Source organism: Heteronotia binoei, chromosome 8 (genome assembly GCF_032191835.1).
Source record: "Heteronotia binoei isolate CCM8104 ecotype False Entrance Well chromosome 8, APGP_CSIRO_Hbin_v1, whole genome shotgun sequence".
Taxonomy (NCBI): Eukaryota; Metazoa; Chordata; class Lepidosauria; order Squamata; family Gekkonidae; genus Heteronotia; species Heteronotia binoei.
Genome location: NC_083230.1, coordinates 43,527,041 through 43,544,185, shown reverse-complemented (window position 1 = coordinate 43,544,185; position 17,145 = coordinate 43,527,041). Strand labels below are relative to the sequence as shown.

At 42.8% G+C, this 17,145-nt stretch overlaps 1 protein-coding gene across 2 annotated transcripts in view; it reads right to left on the bottom strand.

Moving 5' to 3' along the window:
• Positions 1-17,145, bottom strand: part of SLC16A7 (solute carrier family 16 member 7) — a 219,678-nt gene that overhangs the window by 25,433 nt on the left and 177,100 nt on the right. For both annotated transcript variants that reach the window (XM_060244967.1, XM_060244968.1), the window contains exon 3: positions 5,145-5,288. In XM_060244967.1, coding sequence (XP_060100950.1) covers positions 5,145-5,288 — 144 coding nt within the window. The remainder of the gene's footprint in view (positions 1-5,144; positions 5,289-17,145) is intronic.

The following is a 17,145-nucleotide window of genomic DNA, read 5'->3' as shown; positions in this document are numbered from 1 at the left end:
TCAGTCCTTATAATATTCATCAATTTCTGGAGTTTTGGTACTAACGTCTCAGCGAGGACTTTATAAAATTTTGCTGTAAAACCGTCTGGCCCCGGTGCCTTTCCCAATTTCATTGAACTTATTGCTGCTTCAATTTCTATTTTTTCAGTTGGTTCATTTAAAACCTTTTCCATATTTTCTGTTAAGGGGTTTACTTGAATTTTCTTCAAATATGCATCTATTTTACTTTTTTCCACCTTTTGACCTTGAAATAAAATTCCCTTTTAATTCCTGCTTGGTCCATAATTTCTTTACCTCCCAATGTAATTTTATTAATAAATTTATTTCCCCCCCTTTTTTTTCATTTGCCAAGCCAGGTATTTTTCAAACTTATTTGCTCCTTCAAATGATTCTACCTCTTTATTTAACAAATGTCTCAATTGGTTCTGTAATATTGTAATTTCCCTTATAATTTTCTTTTTTCCTGGTCTCTTTTTGAGTTCCTTTTCTTTTTTTTCAATCTCTTTTTGAATGTCCAACATTTGTTTCTCTTTAGATCTTTTATCTTTATTGTTCAATCTAATTAAAATACCTTTCATTACTGCTTTGCACACATCCCACATAGTTTGAAATTGAATGTCCTCTTTTTCATTTATTTGAAAGTTTTGGTTTCTTTTTCTAGAGACACCACTGTATCCTGTTTCTGTAGCAAATCTTCATTTATTCTCCACCGCCTAGTCTTTTTCACAAATTTTGCAGACCACATTAGTGGATTGTGGTCTGCCCCAATTTTAGGAAGAATCTCTATTTTTTTTTGTCATAAGTTCAAGATCTTTTGTAGCCCATCGCATATCAATTCTTGAGAAAGAGCTATGCCTTGCTGAAAAGAAGGTATAGTCACGCACGGTGGGATTGAACTCCCTCCATATATCTTCTAAACTTTCTTGTTTTATTAATTCAAAAAATGATTTTGGTAATTTCCTTTCCTTATTTCTTTTCCCAGATCTATCCAAAGTATTTTTAACTATTCCATTAAAGTTTCCCATTACCATTATTTGATCATACATCACTTGGTCTAATTGTTTCAGAATGTCTTTAAAAAAGGTGTCTTTTGCCCCATTTGGGGCATACAGTCCCAGTAACAATGTCTTTTTGTCATTCAACATCACTTCAACTGCTAAGTATCTTCCATAATTATCTTTAGAAATCAATTTGAGATCCAATTCTTGTTTAATATAAAAAAATCACTCTCCTTTTTTTCTACTTAGCCAACGAATAAAACTCCATACCCAATTGTTTATTCCATAAAAATTTGTAATCCATTTGTTTGATATGTACTTCTTGAAGACAAATTATACTGCGTTTTTGTTTTTTAATCCAATAAAATGTAGCTTTTCTTTTTTGCGGTGAATTTACTCCATTTACATTCCAAGATAATAATTTGTAATCCATAGTAATTCTTCTTCTCTTCTGTATCCCCAAAGTCCTTATGTTCTTCAAAAAACCTTCTCATTTCTTGAACATTTGTAATTGTAATCTTCTTCCCACCATATTCAAAGCTTAAACCTTCTGGCAGTATCCATCTGTATCTCACTTCATTCTCTTGCAGTTTGTCAGTTAATTTTTTATACAATCTTCTGTCATTTATGACCTTTCTTGGCAACTCTTTCATGATTCTCACTCTGCTTTCATCTACTTCCAATGGTTTTTCAAATTGTTTACTTAAGATTTTTCCAACCATATCTCTTGATACAAATCTTATTACCACATCTCTTGGTAACTTATTTTTCTTGGCAAACATTGAATTGACCCTGTATATATAGTCATAGAGATAGCTAGTTTCATCAGGATCCACATCCAAAAACTCAACAATGATTCTTATTATATAAGTCCTCAAATCAGACCCTTCATTTTCAGGCACTCCTCTTAGACGTAACTGGTTTTCCATTAACTTACAGTCTTGTAGAACTACTTTCTCCTTCAATTTATTAATAACGGAATCTTGATCTTTCACTTTATTTTCAACCACATGTACTTTCTTTAATGTTGCTTCTGAGTCATTTCTGAGATCCTCAATTTCTTTTTTAATTTCCGTCTTTACCACTTCTGCACTTGATTCAATATCTTTTTTTAACTCTTTAATTAATTGCTTCTTATTTTCAGTTATCAGCTCTTTCATCACTTTAACCAATCTTGCCTCCATAGCATCCAGTTGCTCTTGTATTTTAGCCATTTTCCCTCTTCAAGCAAACTGGCACTCGCATGTGTCAATTTCGGTCCCAGCTTGTGTTTAAACATTACTGTCCTCCCATTACAAAAATAGGCTCAAATGCTGGTCTCTCCAAATCAAAAATAAATCCCAGGATCTTGTAGTTTAAAGCATGCCCTTTTCAATGAGACCAAAATCGCCGTCCTCAGAGCCTCCTAGCCCAAGATATTAATTTTTAAATTAAATTAAATTTAAATTAATTAATTTAATTTTTAATTAAATTAATTTTAAAATTAAACTTTAAAATATTTAATTTTATATTTTGCACAAAATGGCGCTTGCAGTTTTTCTGCCCCCTTTTTCAAAATTTTCCTTTTTTCTCTTAGAGACCTCTGAAATTTGTTCCAATTATATACTCCAATATGTTTCACACTGCGATGATAATATCTGCCAGCTCTGCTGATTTTTGAAGTCCCGTTCTTTTTTTTAAACGTTTTAAAATTTTGACCTTCCTTTAATGGTTTATAGCCCCAAAGAAGGTCAGGAGGATTGAAACTTTCCCTTCTTCCAATGGCTACTTCCTTCCTTTCTTGCCAAGAAGTCTCATTTTCGGTGGTTGAGAAATCCCGCGATACTTTTGTGACGCCACTCGTTTTAATCTTTCTTTATAGGGAAAGTGTTCCAACCTTTTAATCATTCTAGTTGCCCTTTTCTGGACTTTTTCCAATGCTATAATATCTTTTTTGAGGTGCGGTGACCAGAATTGTAAACAGTATTCCAAATGAGACCGCACCATCGATTTATACAGGGGCATTATGATACTGGCTGATTTGTTATCAATTCCCTTCCTAATATTTCCTAGCATGGCATTGGCCTTTTTTATTGCAATCGCACACTGTCTTGACATTTTCAGTGAGTTATCTACAATGACCCCAAGATCTCTCTCTCCTGCAATGTAGAAGTTCTCTCTCTCCTGCAAGATCTCTTTCTCCTGCAAGATCTCCTGCAATGTAGAAGAACTATATAAGTCAATGCAGAGAATATTACTAAGAACTGAAATGTCAATGGATATATCATTCAAACTATTAGTTAAGGGATAGAAATTGCAATCTTGTTTATTCTGCTATATTGAATACTGTGATGTGAATTAAGCTTTCATGTTTCCAGGTATAGCAAAAAATCTGCAAAGTTAAGCTGCCTCATGTAAAAGCTTATGAGATATTTGCAATAGCACACATGGCATTACCAGGGGCAGTACTAGGGTGCTGGCATAAAGCCCGCGCCCCAGGCAAGGCTCCACCGCAGCCCCCTTGTGCACAAGCCTGAGCATGAGCACAGCAGCCTGGCCAGTGAGGCTTTGCATCCTGTCTGTGCTTCCATCACTTCAGAGTAGGGTCTGCCAGGCTCAGGTTTTTATTTGCTGGGTGATTTTGGACCACTCTCAGGCTTTTAGTCTAACCTACCTCACAAGGTTGTTGGGCAGATCAAAAGGGAAAGAGGAGAATGATGTGAGTTGCTGTGCTTCCAGCACAGACATAGGAGGTGGAGTCACATTTGCCAGCTGGGGCACAGGCATGCTGCTTTGCAGTGTGTTTCTTGCACCTCTGGTGCAAGGGCAGGTGGGAGGACTGAAACCGGCACCCTTCCCCAGGGCCCATGCCCCTAGATAGCCACCTAATGCTGCCTTACAGGTGTGCCAGGCCTGGGCATTACCCTTATTATCTAACCATCTTGTTTGAAACGGCAGTTGATGATGGCTCTGGCTAGTTCAGACATGCAAGTTCATTGTACAAGTTCTCACCACTTGATGATTCCAGATCAGCAACTCACGGTGTTGGAAAGAGTTTCATTTGACCAGATATGAAAAGTTTACTAGTAATATTTGATTTGTAATGCAATATTTGATCTCCCAAACAACTTATCACTTGGGTATGCAGATTTAAGGACGATCATATGATTCTGCTGATATTATGACATGAGAATCTTATCTTTCAACTTCAAGACATCATTTCACAGTAAATATTTAGTCACTCTAGAAATTGTTCAAGGCGGGTAACTGTGTTAGTCTGTAGCAGTAGAAAAGAGAAAGAGTCCAAAGGGAGATTAGAAAGAGAGACTGCTGACTTGCAACCGATAACAAAGCTTAAGACAATGCATCCACTTGGACTGAATTGAGACCTGTTCCCTGTCTCATTATCAGTGCTGATTTCTCCATGCTCACTACCCCTCTGTATATCACACCTAATCCAATCAAACCTTCTATTGTCATTTGCCTGCTGCTAATGTCATTTGGCATCTGAAATCACTCTACTTCCCAATATATAGGAAAGATGGATTCACAATCTAGCTGTATCTGAAGAAGTAAACAATGACTCATGAAAGCTCACGCCTTACCACAAATTTTGTTAGTCTTTAACAAACAAAAGAGTGCTACTGGACTCCTCTTTTCTAGAAATGTTGTCTGTAGAGCAGATTCCCATAGGACAATGCTCCTTCATGAAAACTCTCCTACAAATTTCCTTATGTGTACGCTTCTAACAGGAGAAGAGGCAACTGGGACTTTAATCATAATTTGCATTCCTTCTATGTCAATTCTCTGCAACTAACATTGGCAGGATGGCATGATTAAAGGCTAAAAGAACCTACAAAGTAATGCAGTACAAAATGGCTATAATAAATTCTGTCATGAGCCAATCAATTCTTCTGCTGTAATTACAGTGCTGTGCAGAAAGGATTATGCAAAGAGCATATGCCACAAGTAGAATTACCATAAAGGAATCAAAAATTCAGACCATCTCCTGAGCATTTAAAGACCAGCAATATAATTTAAATGAGAATTAAAACTGAAGGGTCTGTGTAATCCTAAACACAGCTGTACCTTTTCAAATATACAGAAGTCAAAGGGCTTAAAAGAGTGTATCTTTGTTTAGGACTGGATTCTGAATCAGCCACTTACCTCCAATAACACCTATGCATATGTAAAGCTCCAGGACACTATTACAGAAAGAAGAGGCAATCATTCCAAAGGAACATAGGACCCCTCCAGCTATCATAACCGACCTGCTTCCATATCTGTTCACCAAGACACTGCTTATGGGGCCTGAAGGAAGAAAAAGAAGGAGACAATATCAATTTTGGAATAATAAGGAATTAGGAGTTTGAAGTATTTTCAGTGATTGAGAAGACCTTATGCAGAGTCTAATAAAGATCTGTACATAGGAACATAAAAATATTCCTTGTACTGCATTTTAAGACCTGAATTTTTCCTCTTATTTGGCAGAAAGGTGCTTCTCTGATAGATAACTGGAGAGATAAATACATAAATAAAATAAAAATCAGAACACAGAAAATGGTATCAAACTGTAAATGCACCTTTGTGCTTTTCCTTTCAACCTCTATGTACAACAAAACAGTTTCAACCTAGTATCACACAAGCTGCCTTTAGTGTGCTTATAACTAATCATCTTCCAGAGAGGTCTCCTTCAGCCATGGGGTGATAGGACTCATACAGCTGTACTTTTTCAGATCTCACAGATACCAAGAATTAGCTGTTTACAAGAAACTTTCTGTTTGCTTGCTATAAGCTATGATTTTGTGTTGCATGGATATGTGAAGACAATGGGCATCAGGTCAATGGGCATCAGGTCACTTTATTAATCCTGCTTCACACTGAACTACTTTTTGGACCAGGAAAGATGTTTGAAGTTCCAATAAAAAGAGCTGCTGAAAAGAGAACTGATAGAAAAACTTCATCATATAGGTAGGGACTTCATAAACATGTATCCTTGCTTTACATTATAAGATGACTGTGCAAGCGGATCACTTGAAGTGCATCAGAAATCATCTGTACTTATTTATTTTTAAGATAATTATTTCACTGAGTATATTGTCATACTAAGATTTAAATCATGCAACATAATATCTTTGCTGGAAGAGATTGCCTGAAATCCCCAATGCATCTTCCTTCCTGTTGTGTACTGCATTTTAGGACCTGAATTTACAACTCAGCGTGGCTTCACATGCTCTGGGGAACTGCAAATAACCGTGGGTCACCTGAGAGAGGCTGGACTCTTCCAGGGAGCCAATGGGTGTTCAAGGCATGAATATTCAACTGCCCAGAATGGCCAAGACTTGGGGAGGGGGTGAGAGGTTGATTCAGGTGCAACTATATAAGTGGGGACCCAGCCCCGGCATGTTGTCTTGTTCTTATGTGTTAGTACAATAAACATTGTTATAGTTGAACATCTCCAAACCCCGTATTTTACACTGGCTACAAAGGTGGGATGCCCCTGTTGAGTCAGCCTATTGCTCAGCTGCACTGCCATTCCACGCATCAGCTCCAGCAATCATGCTCAGTAACCATGCATTGTGACTGGGATCATGGCTGTCTCCAAGGCATCAACTACCAGAGTTCAACCCCGCATGGCCGGACCTGTGGGAGCCATGGATGGACCGGCTCAAATACTACATAATCTTGCACAAGATGGAGGAGGCCAACCAGAAGGTGCTGCTGCTGAGTTCGTGTGGGGTAGAGACTCTCCTGTTAATGAATTTATGTATTTATTTATGTATTTATTTATTTTTATTTTCATAGATTTATAGGCACCCTTTCCCATAGTGGGTTCAGGGTGGCTTCCAACACATTAAAACAATCAAATCAATTTAAAACAATTAAACAATTAAACAGTTAAAACAGTTTAAAATTAAAACAATTATGTCATAACTCACAATTAGGTAGGGCAGTAAAGATGGTATTAGATCAATTAGGCTTGTTTGTCCCAATCTAGATGTTCAAATTCCAACTATCTTGGTTTCAAAAAATCAGTACAATGCAGGGGGGCCCATTTAAATGATAGGATGCCCGTCTGCCTCAGCCATAAGCCCGATGGAACAGCTCTGTCTTACAGGCCCTCCGGAATGGTAAGAAATCCTGGAGGGCCCAAACGTCCACCAGGAGCTGATTCCACCAGGTTGGGGCCAGGGCTTTTTCAGGGCTGAAAAAGCCCTGGCCCTGATCAAGGCAAGCTGGATGTCCTTTGGGCCAGGGATGGTCAGAAGGTGTTGGCTGACCGATCATAGCGACCTCCAGGGCTCATATGGGGAGAGACGGTCCCACAGGTATGCCAGTTCCAGGCCACACAAGGCTTTGAATATCAATACCAAAACCTTAAAGCGAATCCGGTACTCAATTGGTAGCCAGTGCAGACTGCGCAGCATCGGCAGACTGCTCGCCTGTACAGGCGATTCAGACAGCAATCGTGCTGCCGCATTCTGCACCAGCTGTAGCTTCCGGATCAGCCTCAAGGGTAAGCCTGCGTAGAGTGAGTTACAGTAGTCTAGTCTGGAAGTGACTGTTGCATGGGTCACTGTAGCCAAGTCCTGAGGGCCCAGATAGGGTGCTAGTTGTTTGGCCTGCTGGAGATGATAAAAGGCAGACTGTGCAACAGCTGTGACCTGGGCCTCCATAGAGAGAGTAGCATCCAGTATCACACTCAAGCTCCTCACCTTCTGGGTTGGCACAAGAGATGTGCCATCCAAGGTGGAAAGCCAGATCCCTGATCTTGGTCCTTCCCAAGAACCTCCGTTCTAGTTGGACTAAGCTTCAGCTGGCTCAATTGCAGCCAATCGGCCACTGCTTCCAACACCCTGGTTAGATGATCTGGGGCAGAGTCTGGGTGGCAGTCCATCAGCAGATAGAGCTCGGTGTCATCTGCATACTGGTGACAACCCAGCCCAAAACCTCTGGCAATCTGGGCAAGGGGGTGCATATAGATGTTAAACATCATCGGCGAGAGAATAGCTCCCTGCGGCACACCACACTCCAGTGAGTGATGCAAGGAGGTCTTCTCACTGATTGACACCCTTTGTCCCCAACCACAGAGGAAGGAGGAAAATCACTGTAAGACAACCCCCTGGACTCCAATGTCGGCAAGGCAGTGGGTCATTAGATCATAGTTGACCGTGTCAAATGCTGCAGAGAGATCTAAAAGTAGTAGCAGCACTGACCCGCCTTGGTCCAGGTGTCTTCTAAGGTCATCTGTGAGGGCGACCAGAGCAGTCTCCACCCCATAACCAGAACGGAAGCCAGACTGGAAGGGATCAAAGACAGATATGTCATCCAAGAAAGCTTGAAACTGCTCCTCCACCGCTTTCTCAATTATCTTGCCCAGAAATGGTAAATTTGAGACTGGGCGATAATTGGCTAGGACCAATGGGTCCAGAGATGGCTTCTTCAAAAGCGGGCGAACCACTGCCTCTTTAAGCTTAGCTGGAAAAACACCTGATGATAGGGATAGATTAACAATCTCAGCTAAGGGCCCCTGAATGTCCTCCCCACCTGCTTTAACAAGCCAGGATGGACATGGGTCCAGAGGATAAGTGGTGGGCTTCACTGCAGCTAGGATCTTGTCCACATCCTCCTGAAAGAGGCGGCTGAAGTGGTCCAATGTGGGACCCGAAGATGGACAACAGGCTTCCAGTTCCCATACAGTGTCAATTGCTGGTAGATTATGGCGGAGAGTCGAGATTTTATCTGCGAAGTTAGTTGCAAAGGCCTCACAACCAATATCCAATTCCCTAAACTTTTGATTGCCAACTGGCACCATAGTCAATGATCGAATCGTTCTAAACAATTGGGCTGGGTGCGATTTTGCAGATGCAATGGAGGCCGCATAGAAATCTCTCTTAGTGGACTTCACTGCCTTCTCATAGACCTTCATAAATGTTCTATAAGAAATTCTAGACTCCTCGTCATAAGATCTCTGCCACACTTGCTCTAGCCGTCTAAGCTGCCGCTTCATCCTCTGCAGCTCCAAGGTATACCAAGGTGCTGCTTTGGTGTGGCAGCGAAGAGGGCGCTGGGGCGAAATATTGTCAATGGCTGTGGAGAGCTGGGAATACCAGTCCTCCACTAGCCCATCTAATGATCTGCCTGGGGGCATCGGATCCCATAGAGCCTCCTGAAGCTGCTCCAGGTCCAGTTGGCTCCACGGGTGAGCATAAATCTGCTTGCTGCCCAAACAGGAGGTGGGCTGCAGGCCCAGTCGGACTTTCAGGGCAGAATTATCTGACCATCGAACTGTATCAACAGCTATCAGATCCGATGTTATCCCAGCCCCAAAGACCAAATAGAGCGTATGGCCAGCCTGATGAGTGGGAGCCGAAACAATCTGGCTGAGCCCCAGTGTCTCCATGGATGACACCAGGTCCTGGGCCTGCATGGAAGCTGCATCATCCACATGGACACTGAAATCCCCAAGAACTACCTGGGAAAGGTCAATGCCCAGGTCGATACCGCCTCCAGCAGGGGGTTTGGGCTGAACTTCTCGAGGGTTCAAAGGACTGTCTGCGCTTGTTCTGTGCGCACAATGCTCGGGGAGAGGAACTACTGGTGAATCAGGGGAAAGCGCGTCAGAAGCTGTCAACTGGACGGTGGTTCACACAGCAGATCTGGATGCAAGCCAAGGCGACTAAATTTAGAAGCATCCCTGTAAAAAAATTTCGCTTGGGGCACCTTTCATTCATTCATTTCTTTTGAAAGCCTGCTGTAGAAAAACCGAGGTGCAGTCCGATGCTCAGAGACTAGAGAGTCCACCGATAAGCCTCTTGCCATTAGGCTCCTGAGTCCCAGCTGGCAGGAAGGCCGAGAGGATCTTCTCTATGAATTGCTTCTGGCCAGCATGGGGGTGGGGGGTGGTTCATTCAGGCGCGCGAGACCTGGATGGCAAGAATGCAAGAGGCTTCCCCTTGAATTCCTTTTTGCAAGCAAGAGGAGGGGGGTGGTCTCGCTTGACTGAAAGCCAAGGGGGGGCATAAGTGGGGAGTTTGCATCAAGGCCTCCTCTTTAGGAGCCCTCAGTGCAAACGAGGCCAGTGCAAACGAGGCCATCTTACTCATGCCGTGGAAAAGCCTAGCGGAGGTGTGGGGGTGCAGTTTGCACTGAGGGCTCCTCACAAGAAACCCTCAGTGCAAATGGGACAATCCGGCCCCACTGGCCTTTCCTGCGCCACAGAAAAGCCCAGCGGGGGTGGAGCTCCTCAAGAGAGAGAAAGAGAGCCAGCACAAAAGACAGGTGGACACAGTAAGAGAACTACCAAGAGAGAGAGCCAGCACAAAAGATGGGGACAGTGTAAGAGAGAGAGAGAGTCCTTCACTGGAATATCTTCCTGGGTTACTGGTATGACCTCATTTATCGCCCCAGGAAGGACCCATGGCAACAGGATCTGTGGGGTTTGCCTATCAGGGGTGAGCAGTCTGAGTAGGGGCTTGTGGTCTGTTGCAATAGTGAAGGGTCGCCCATACAAGTAATCATGGAACTTCTTCACCCCTGCCACTATGGCGAGTGCTTCCTTGTCGATCTGGGAGTAGTTCCACTCTGCTGACAACGTGAAGGAGTAGTGGGATCATTTTGATGTGGAAAACTGCATTTATTGTGTTATGTTGCATGTGTGTGAGAGAGACAGAGACAAAGAATCATCCTAAAAAACCCTTCTAAATTCATTGTCTGTTGTTCACTAAAATTATGTAATTGAAGCCATGACACATGAAAGTTATCAGGGCAATCATGAAGAAAATATTATTAATGTGGCAAGAAGATCAAAACTACTTTACTAAACAGCAACTGCCTTAGAGAGGAATGGAAGTGTTCTGAGAGCACGTAGAAAAATCCACCAAGAAACAATATGCACACATAGCCTATGGTCAAAGCCTACTGGCGTACTTATGCCTGGTCTGCTCATGCAATAGAACTTGGGGGGGAGAATCCAGATATAGTAACATTAACTGTGGATTGTAAGTTGTGCATCTAATTTATTTTACTGTAGAAGATGTGAAAACTATGGTATCAGACAGTAGACAATCACTGAACCTTTTTAACATGCTGGGTTTTTTTTCTCATTAGCAGGGAACTTTATAATGGAATGGAATGTTTTAAAAATGCTAACAGCCATCACAATTAAAATGGGTATAGTCTGTTATACCACAATTCTGCCTTCTCATTTTGCTTCATTTCTAGACAGGGAAGGCCACCATGTCAGGCATACATTTTTGGTCTTCCACTATTGGAGATGAAAAACAAAGTACATATAATGAAGGTGGGTTTCTCCCATGTTTTCCATGGCCTGCAAGATCAGTAAAGGGCAGTGATCCTCTAGTCTGAACAAGTACTTGTTTTCATGAGAACTGCTCTGAAGTTGGCTACACTTTTCATGACATCCACTAGGAGACCAGGGGAATGTGAGAGATCCCCAAACACACCCCATTTATTGTAATGATGTAGGTTAATGATGTAAAATAGGTGGGTGGCTTCCACAAAACTCCAAAGAATGCTTAATGCTGTCCAAAAGAAATTTCTGTGCTGTCTGGGAAAACAGTGGGGTTGCTGCAGAAGCTAGAGACAAAAAAAAAGGTAAACTCTGGCTAATGTAACAGTGGATTGAAAATAATAAGCATTTTATGCTGCAGTGTGAGATGATTCTGACAACTTGGGCTTTCCTAAGCAGCATAAAGCCCTACTCTGAAGCTATCACTGAAACCAGGTATAGCTGACAGGATTCCTCAGTGTGAATATTCTTTGGCCATTCTGCATAATTTAGTTCAGATGAGATGAAATTGTTTGGCCAAAGTTTCACTACTAAGGAAAAGAAAATTACCACTATCTATCCATGGAAATTTACCCATGTTCCTCTCTGTTCTTAAAGTCCCTTCTGACAGTGGAAAGAGCATGGGATTCATATGGATGAGCAGACAGGTAGGACAGATTTGTGGGCTGGAGTGAACATGGACATGAAATTGTATTTGTAGAGCTATGCTTGAAGAAGAGGATGAAGGAGCAATTTTACCTCCTAGACTTTCCTCACTCCATCCTGCAACCTATTGACTACAGGAGCACAGAAGAATACAGCAAAAAATTCTGTGTTCCATGCACAGAGCTGTAGTATACATGCAACTGTAAAAAAATACCAAACAAACCCAGAGACACTCCACACTTCAAAAGTTACATTTGTATTTTGAATCTAGTTCTTAATTCTGGTGCTTCAGGTTCCAGTTCTAATGCGATAGGATTCTACAAGGCTGCATTCCATCTTTGGGACATTTTGGCCGTTTTTCCACTGTCCTTACTCCGGAGCGATGTCCCTCTTCACCGCGCAGCGTCTGCGCGGATTTCCCACCAACTGCTGCGCACAACCAGAAAGTGCCGCGGCTTTTGCGTCGCAGATGTAAACCGCTAAAAACCAGTTTACATCTGCGACACAAAAGCCGTGGCTCTTCCTGGTTGTGTGCAGCAGTTGGCGGGAAATCCGCGCAGACACTGTGCGGTGAAGAGGGACGTCGCTCCGGAGTAAGGTCAGTGGGAAAACGGCCTTTATCTTTGTTAATATGTTATGTTGCTTTATCTGATTTTTTAATCCCTTGTTTATCTTTTGTTCTTTGTTTATTTTAGCTGCTCCTATTCCTTCCTTGGTTGGGTGGGGTTGGAGCAGCATGACAGCTGAGTTGGGTTTGGAGGGAATGAAAAGAAAATGAAAAGACTTGGAGGAAATTCTGGTTAGCTTATTTTCACTTTATTATTAGTTTGTTTGATTGTCCGCTTATTATGATTTACCTCATTAGCTTATTATTATCTAGCTTATTCAGTTTGCTACTGTAGGGCTCTTGGTTTAATTTGTAATAGTTGAGTTTCTTTAACTTTTAACTATTGTTTTAATTTATTGCTTTAAGTTATGTTTATTGGCAGCCTATTTAAGAGATTTTAGTGTTTTTTTAGTTAATTGATTTGATTTATATCCCACCCTCTCCTGCAAACAGGCTCAGGGTGAGTCACAAAAGTCAACTAAGCACATAGTATGGTTAAAGCATTAAAACAAATAACAACAAATTAAACAAACAACAATAACAGCCAACTTCCAGTTTGTTTGTAGTGTGATGGATATTATTCATGTAGTTTAAGACACCTCCTGTAAAATGTCAGATTAGATGTTAGATGTTGCGCTTTTTAAGTACAGCACATCATGGTCCCTATAAGCATTGCCAGCATTGTGAACTGTGTAAACAGTGCAAGCAAGGGAGGCTGAAGATAGATTTGGAGTGCAATCTAGCCGCTGTCTATGACAGCGAACTCCTGCACTTGGTACTTCCTGCTTGTCTGCCTGCCATTGGCAGAATCTCTGACAGTGGGAGGGTGTAAGGGGATTGATGGCTTCTCCATGGTCCTGTGCAGGCCTGTGTCACCCCCACCTCGCCACCAAGCCAGGCTTCTCGTGCGCGCATGCCCAGCCTCACTCCTGTTCCCTCCCCGTGTTGGTGGGCCATCTCTCCTTTGCCTGTGATGGTCTGCCCATCATTGGCTCCGTTCTCCATTTGGGGGTGGGTTAGGGATGGCTATCAGCCTCTCTGGGGCCACCTCTCCCCATCCCTGACTGTCATGAGCCGCAGCGCATGTGCCAGGACTAGCTAATGGGGGGTGGGGGTGGGCTGGCCCTCCCCTCCAGCTGCCTCCGTCTCCCTTCCGTGCCTCCGCTAGCAGCATAGCCATGGCGACTGTCTCCCTCACATCAAGCTACGTCTCTCCCCTCCCCACACTCCAGCGTGCTAAAGTTCTCAGGAAGTCTACTAGCAGCGTGGCAGCTATGCCGTGGCTGGCTGCCTTTTATCTCTGGATTGGGCTGCCCATATCTGCCACCTCAGTCAAAGGTCTGGTAGACTCTGCTTTTTAGGCCCTGCAGAACTGTAATATGTCCTACAGGATCCTGATTTCAAATGGGAGCGTGTTCCACAAGGCCAGGGCCCTGGCCCTTGTCAAGGCTAGTCGGATATCCTTCAGGCTAGGAACTACCAGCATTTTTTTTGGGGGGGGGGGCTTTTCTGAACTAGAAGACAGCTGTTGACTATGATTAAAATTCTTCCAGACATTGGTTTCAATTACAATCTGAGAAACAAACATGACTGGGAAGAAGATTAAAGAAACATGTCTAAAGTCCAGATACATGTTGCTTGCTACAGTTCTGGATGTTATTAAGTCTTTGGACACAGTCTTTTGGAACACATTTGAGTCTTTGTGGCTCTTGGTTTAATGCTAGGACAAGGATCTCATTAGTGAGAATTTTAACCTGTGTTACACCCAGGGCTTTTTTGAGCTGGAACGCACCAGAACAACATTCTGGCTGGCTTGCCAGTGTTCTGTCTCAAAAATAGTCCTGGCAGCTTCCCTGGAGCCTGGCTCACTGACCGGCCTGTGGGGTGGGGGGGAGATCCGTACTTGTGTGGCAGCTTTCCTGGAGTCTGGCTACCTGGCCAGGCTTGGGGAGATTGATCTGTGCTTGCACCATGGCTTCCTGGAACTCGGCTCACTGGCTGGGCTTTGGGAGCTGATCCATGCTTGTGTGGTGGCTTCCTGGAGGCTGGATCAGCCAGGTCGGGTTGTTGTTGCTGTTGCTGCCTGGGGAGGCAGGCGGCAAGATGGTGCCATGGCTGGATTTGGGAGCCAGTAGCACTTCTGCTTCTCCTGCTGTTGGACTGCTGGGGGTCATTGCTGCTGCCAGAGCCACCTCCTCCAGTGCTGGGGTTTGCTGCGGTGGCAGGGTGGGAGCAGTGGGCAGCCAGGGACTGTCAGGTAGGTGCCTTGTGGGGGGAAATGAGAAGGGGATTTCTTTGCAAAAGGCTAACACACCTCAGTGGGCCAAGGCCGCAAGCCAGTACAGTCTCCAGGTATGTGGGTGTGCTTGCTTGAATATCCCTTCTTAGGGAGCACAGCTTTCTGAACATAAGAAAATAGCACTTTAAGGCTAAGCTGAATCCACCCTCCACCTCCTGGCAGGATTTTTTTTTTAATAGTAGGAATTTGTTTATTTCCTCAGAGAGGGAACCATTTCAGCATGAAGTGGTTCAAGAAAGTTACCACTTAATTCGAAGGCTTTTCTAAACTGGGTCTGCTTCCTGGGGCATTCCGTGGAGCTTACTCTGACTAAATGTGTTTGCCTTTCAGTGGCTTGTTTGGAAACTCCAAAGCAGGTCAAGGGGTGATTATGGTAATGGTTCTGGAGCAGGTTGGCATGTCAGGTAGACATGTCAGAGAAGTAGCGCAGAGATGTACAGGTGTCTCAGAAATGGAGCCCTGGCAGAAAGTCTGGAAAGATGACTATAAAGCTTTCATCAGGCAGTATTCCCAGTGCATTCCCCCTAAGCACTGTCAAGGGACGTTGAGGAAAGCAATAAAGAGAGGTGAAGAGACCTGGATCTCCTCGCAGCACAAAGGACACCCTGTTGTTCAGTGTAATTGTGTGGGGCTAGGCAGCAAGTTGTTCAGTAATGAAGAACATGCACTCTGTACATGCTCAGTGTCAATTCTGAGATGCATCTTGGGAGAAGGGCCAGAGATAGCCCCTTGCACAACAGGTGTCCTCACTAAAAGTTTGGAAACTGCTTTTTTATTTAAATAATATTTCCAACCTGGGAGATGTGATTCCTCATTGTGCTCTTGTTATTTTTGCAAATGCTGAGGGATTTGTGGCCTAGTATGCAAATGATGGTGATGTCAGGGGTGTGGCCTAATATAGAAATGAGTTCCTGCTGGACGTTTTCCACAAAAAAAGCCCTTGTTACAGCAACATTGGGAGAGTTTGCTACTGGTCTGATAGAGGTAATTTATTAACAGGTTTTGTTACTAGTCAGCTTACCCCTAATGTTGGGAAGCTGGTATCCAGAGAGAATAAAACCCAGACTTCCTCTATATAAAATATAACCACAGATAGATATTATCACTGCCTGGCCTAGAAATGACCTCACAAATGCCAAGCAGAAACTGCTGCCTTGGGAAACTATCTGGAAGTGAACAAAATGGCTGGCCTGACGCAATTACCTCCATTCTAAAGGTAAAATCCATATTTTATAACATTGAGTTTCTCAAGAAAACAGCGCTTTGTTTTGAGTAAAGTTCTTTCATCCCTGATGATGCTTTCTTTTTTGACACATCCACCCCTGTTGGCATATCCAAAGGCACCTGAAAATGCTGCCATCCTGTACTTCATGGTGCCATCATCACACTTTAACAGCCATATTTTAGTTCCAGGAGGGCTACTGAGGTCTGCTCAAAATGCTTTGATCTCCCTCTAGAGATACCATTAATCATTTGTCCATGTTCTTAGGAAACCTTCCTGTAAACACATAAACACAATAATTGTTTTGATGCAAACACATCAACATGCTGATTTGTTGTTGTTATACTATCACTAAGGCAGTGGTCCTATGACAGTTTCTTGGGAGTAAATCCTATTAAGCAATGCAGGACTGTCTTCAGAATATATCATGTAAAGTTCTGGAGAAGATCACTGTTGTTTTGTAGGACAAGACCAATGAGTTGCAGCATTTGCCTCCAACATTTGCCAGGTGCTTCTGGAAACGAACAAATCAGGCATCACAGAGATACTTTTCTTAATGGTTTATTTCCAGCATTATTCACGAGAGAAGCATGTATTCTTAGCAGTCTGGATTGGTAGCCTGGTATAACTTTATTTGATCCATTTTAAAAAAAAAATTACCTATGCTGCTGATCATCACAGCACCCTGCCAATTAACTTCATCAGTCACTAATTGTTGTTTCTCTAAATCTTAGCATATCTGATTTAAATGGATGAATCTAAATTCTGGTGTTTTGAGAAACAGAGAATAATTTTTGTTTACTCTTTCTTGTTTATTCATATTTTAGAAACATATCATTTTTTCTTAGTCTTCCTTTAGTTAACTAAACTTCTACATTCTTTTCCAAAAGCATTGAGTTGTTGTTGTTCAGTCACACAGTCGAGTCCAACTCTTTGCAACCCCATAGACAAAGTCACGCCAGGCCCTCCTGTCTTCCACCATCCTCCGAAGTCTGCTCAAATTTGTGTTAGTTACATCAGTAATGCTGTCCAGCCATCTCATCTTTTGCTGTCCCCTTCTTCTTTTGCCTTCTGTCTTTCCCA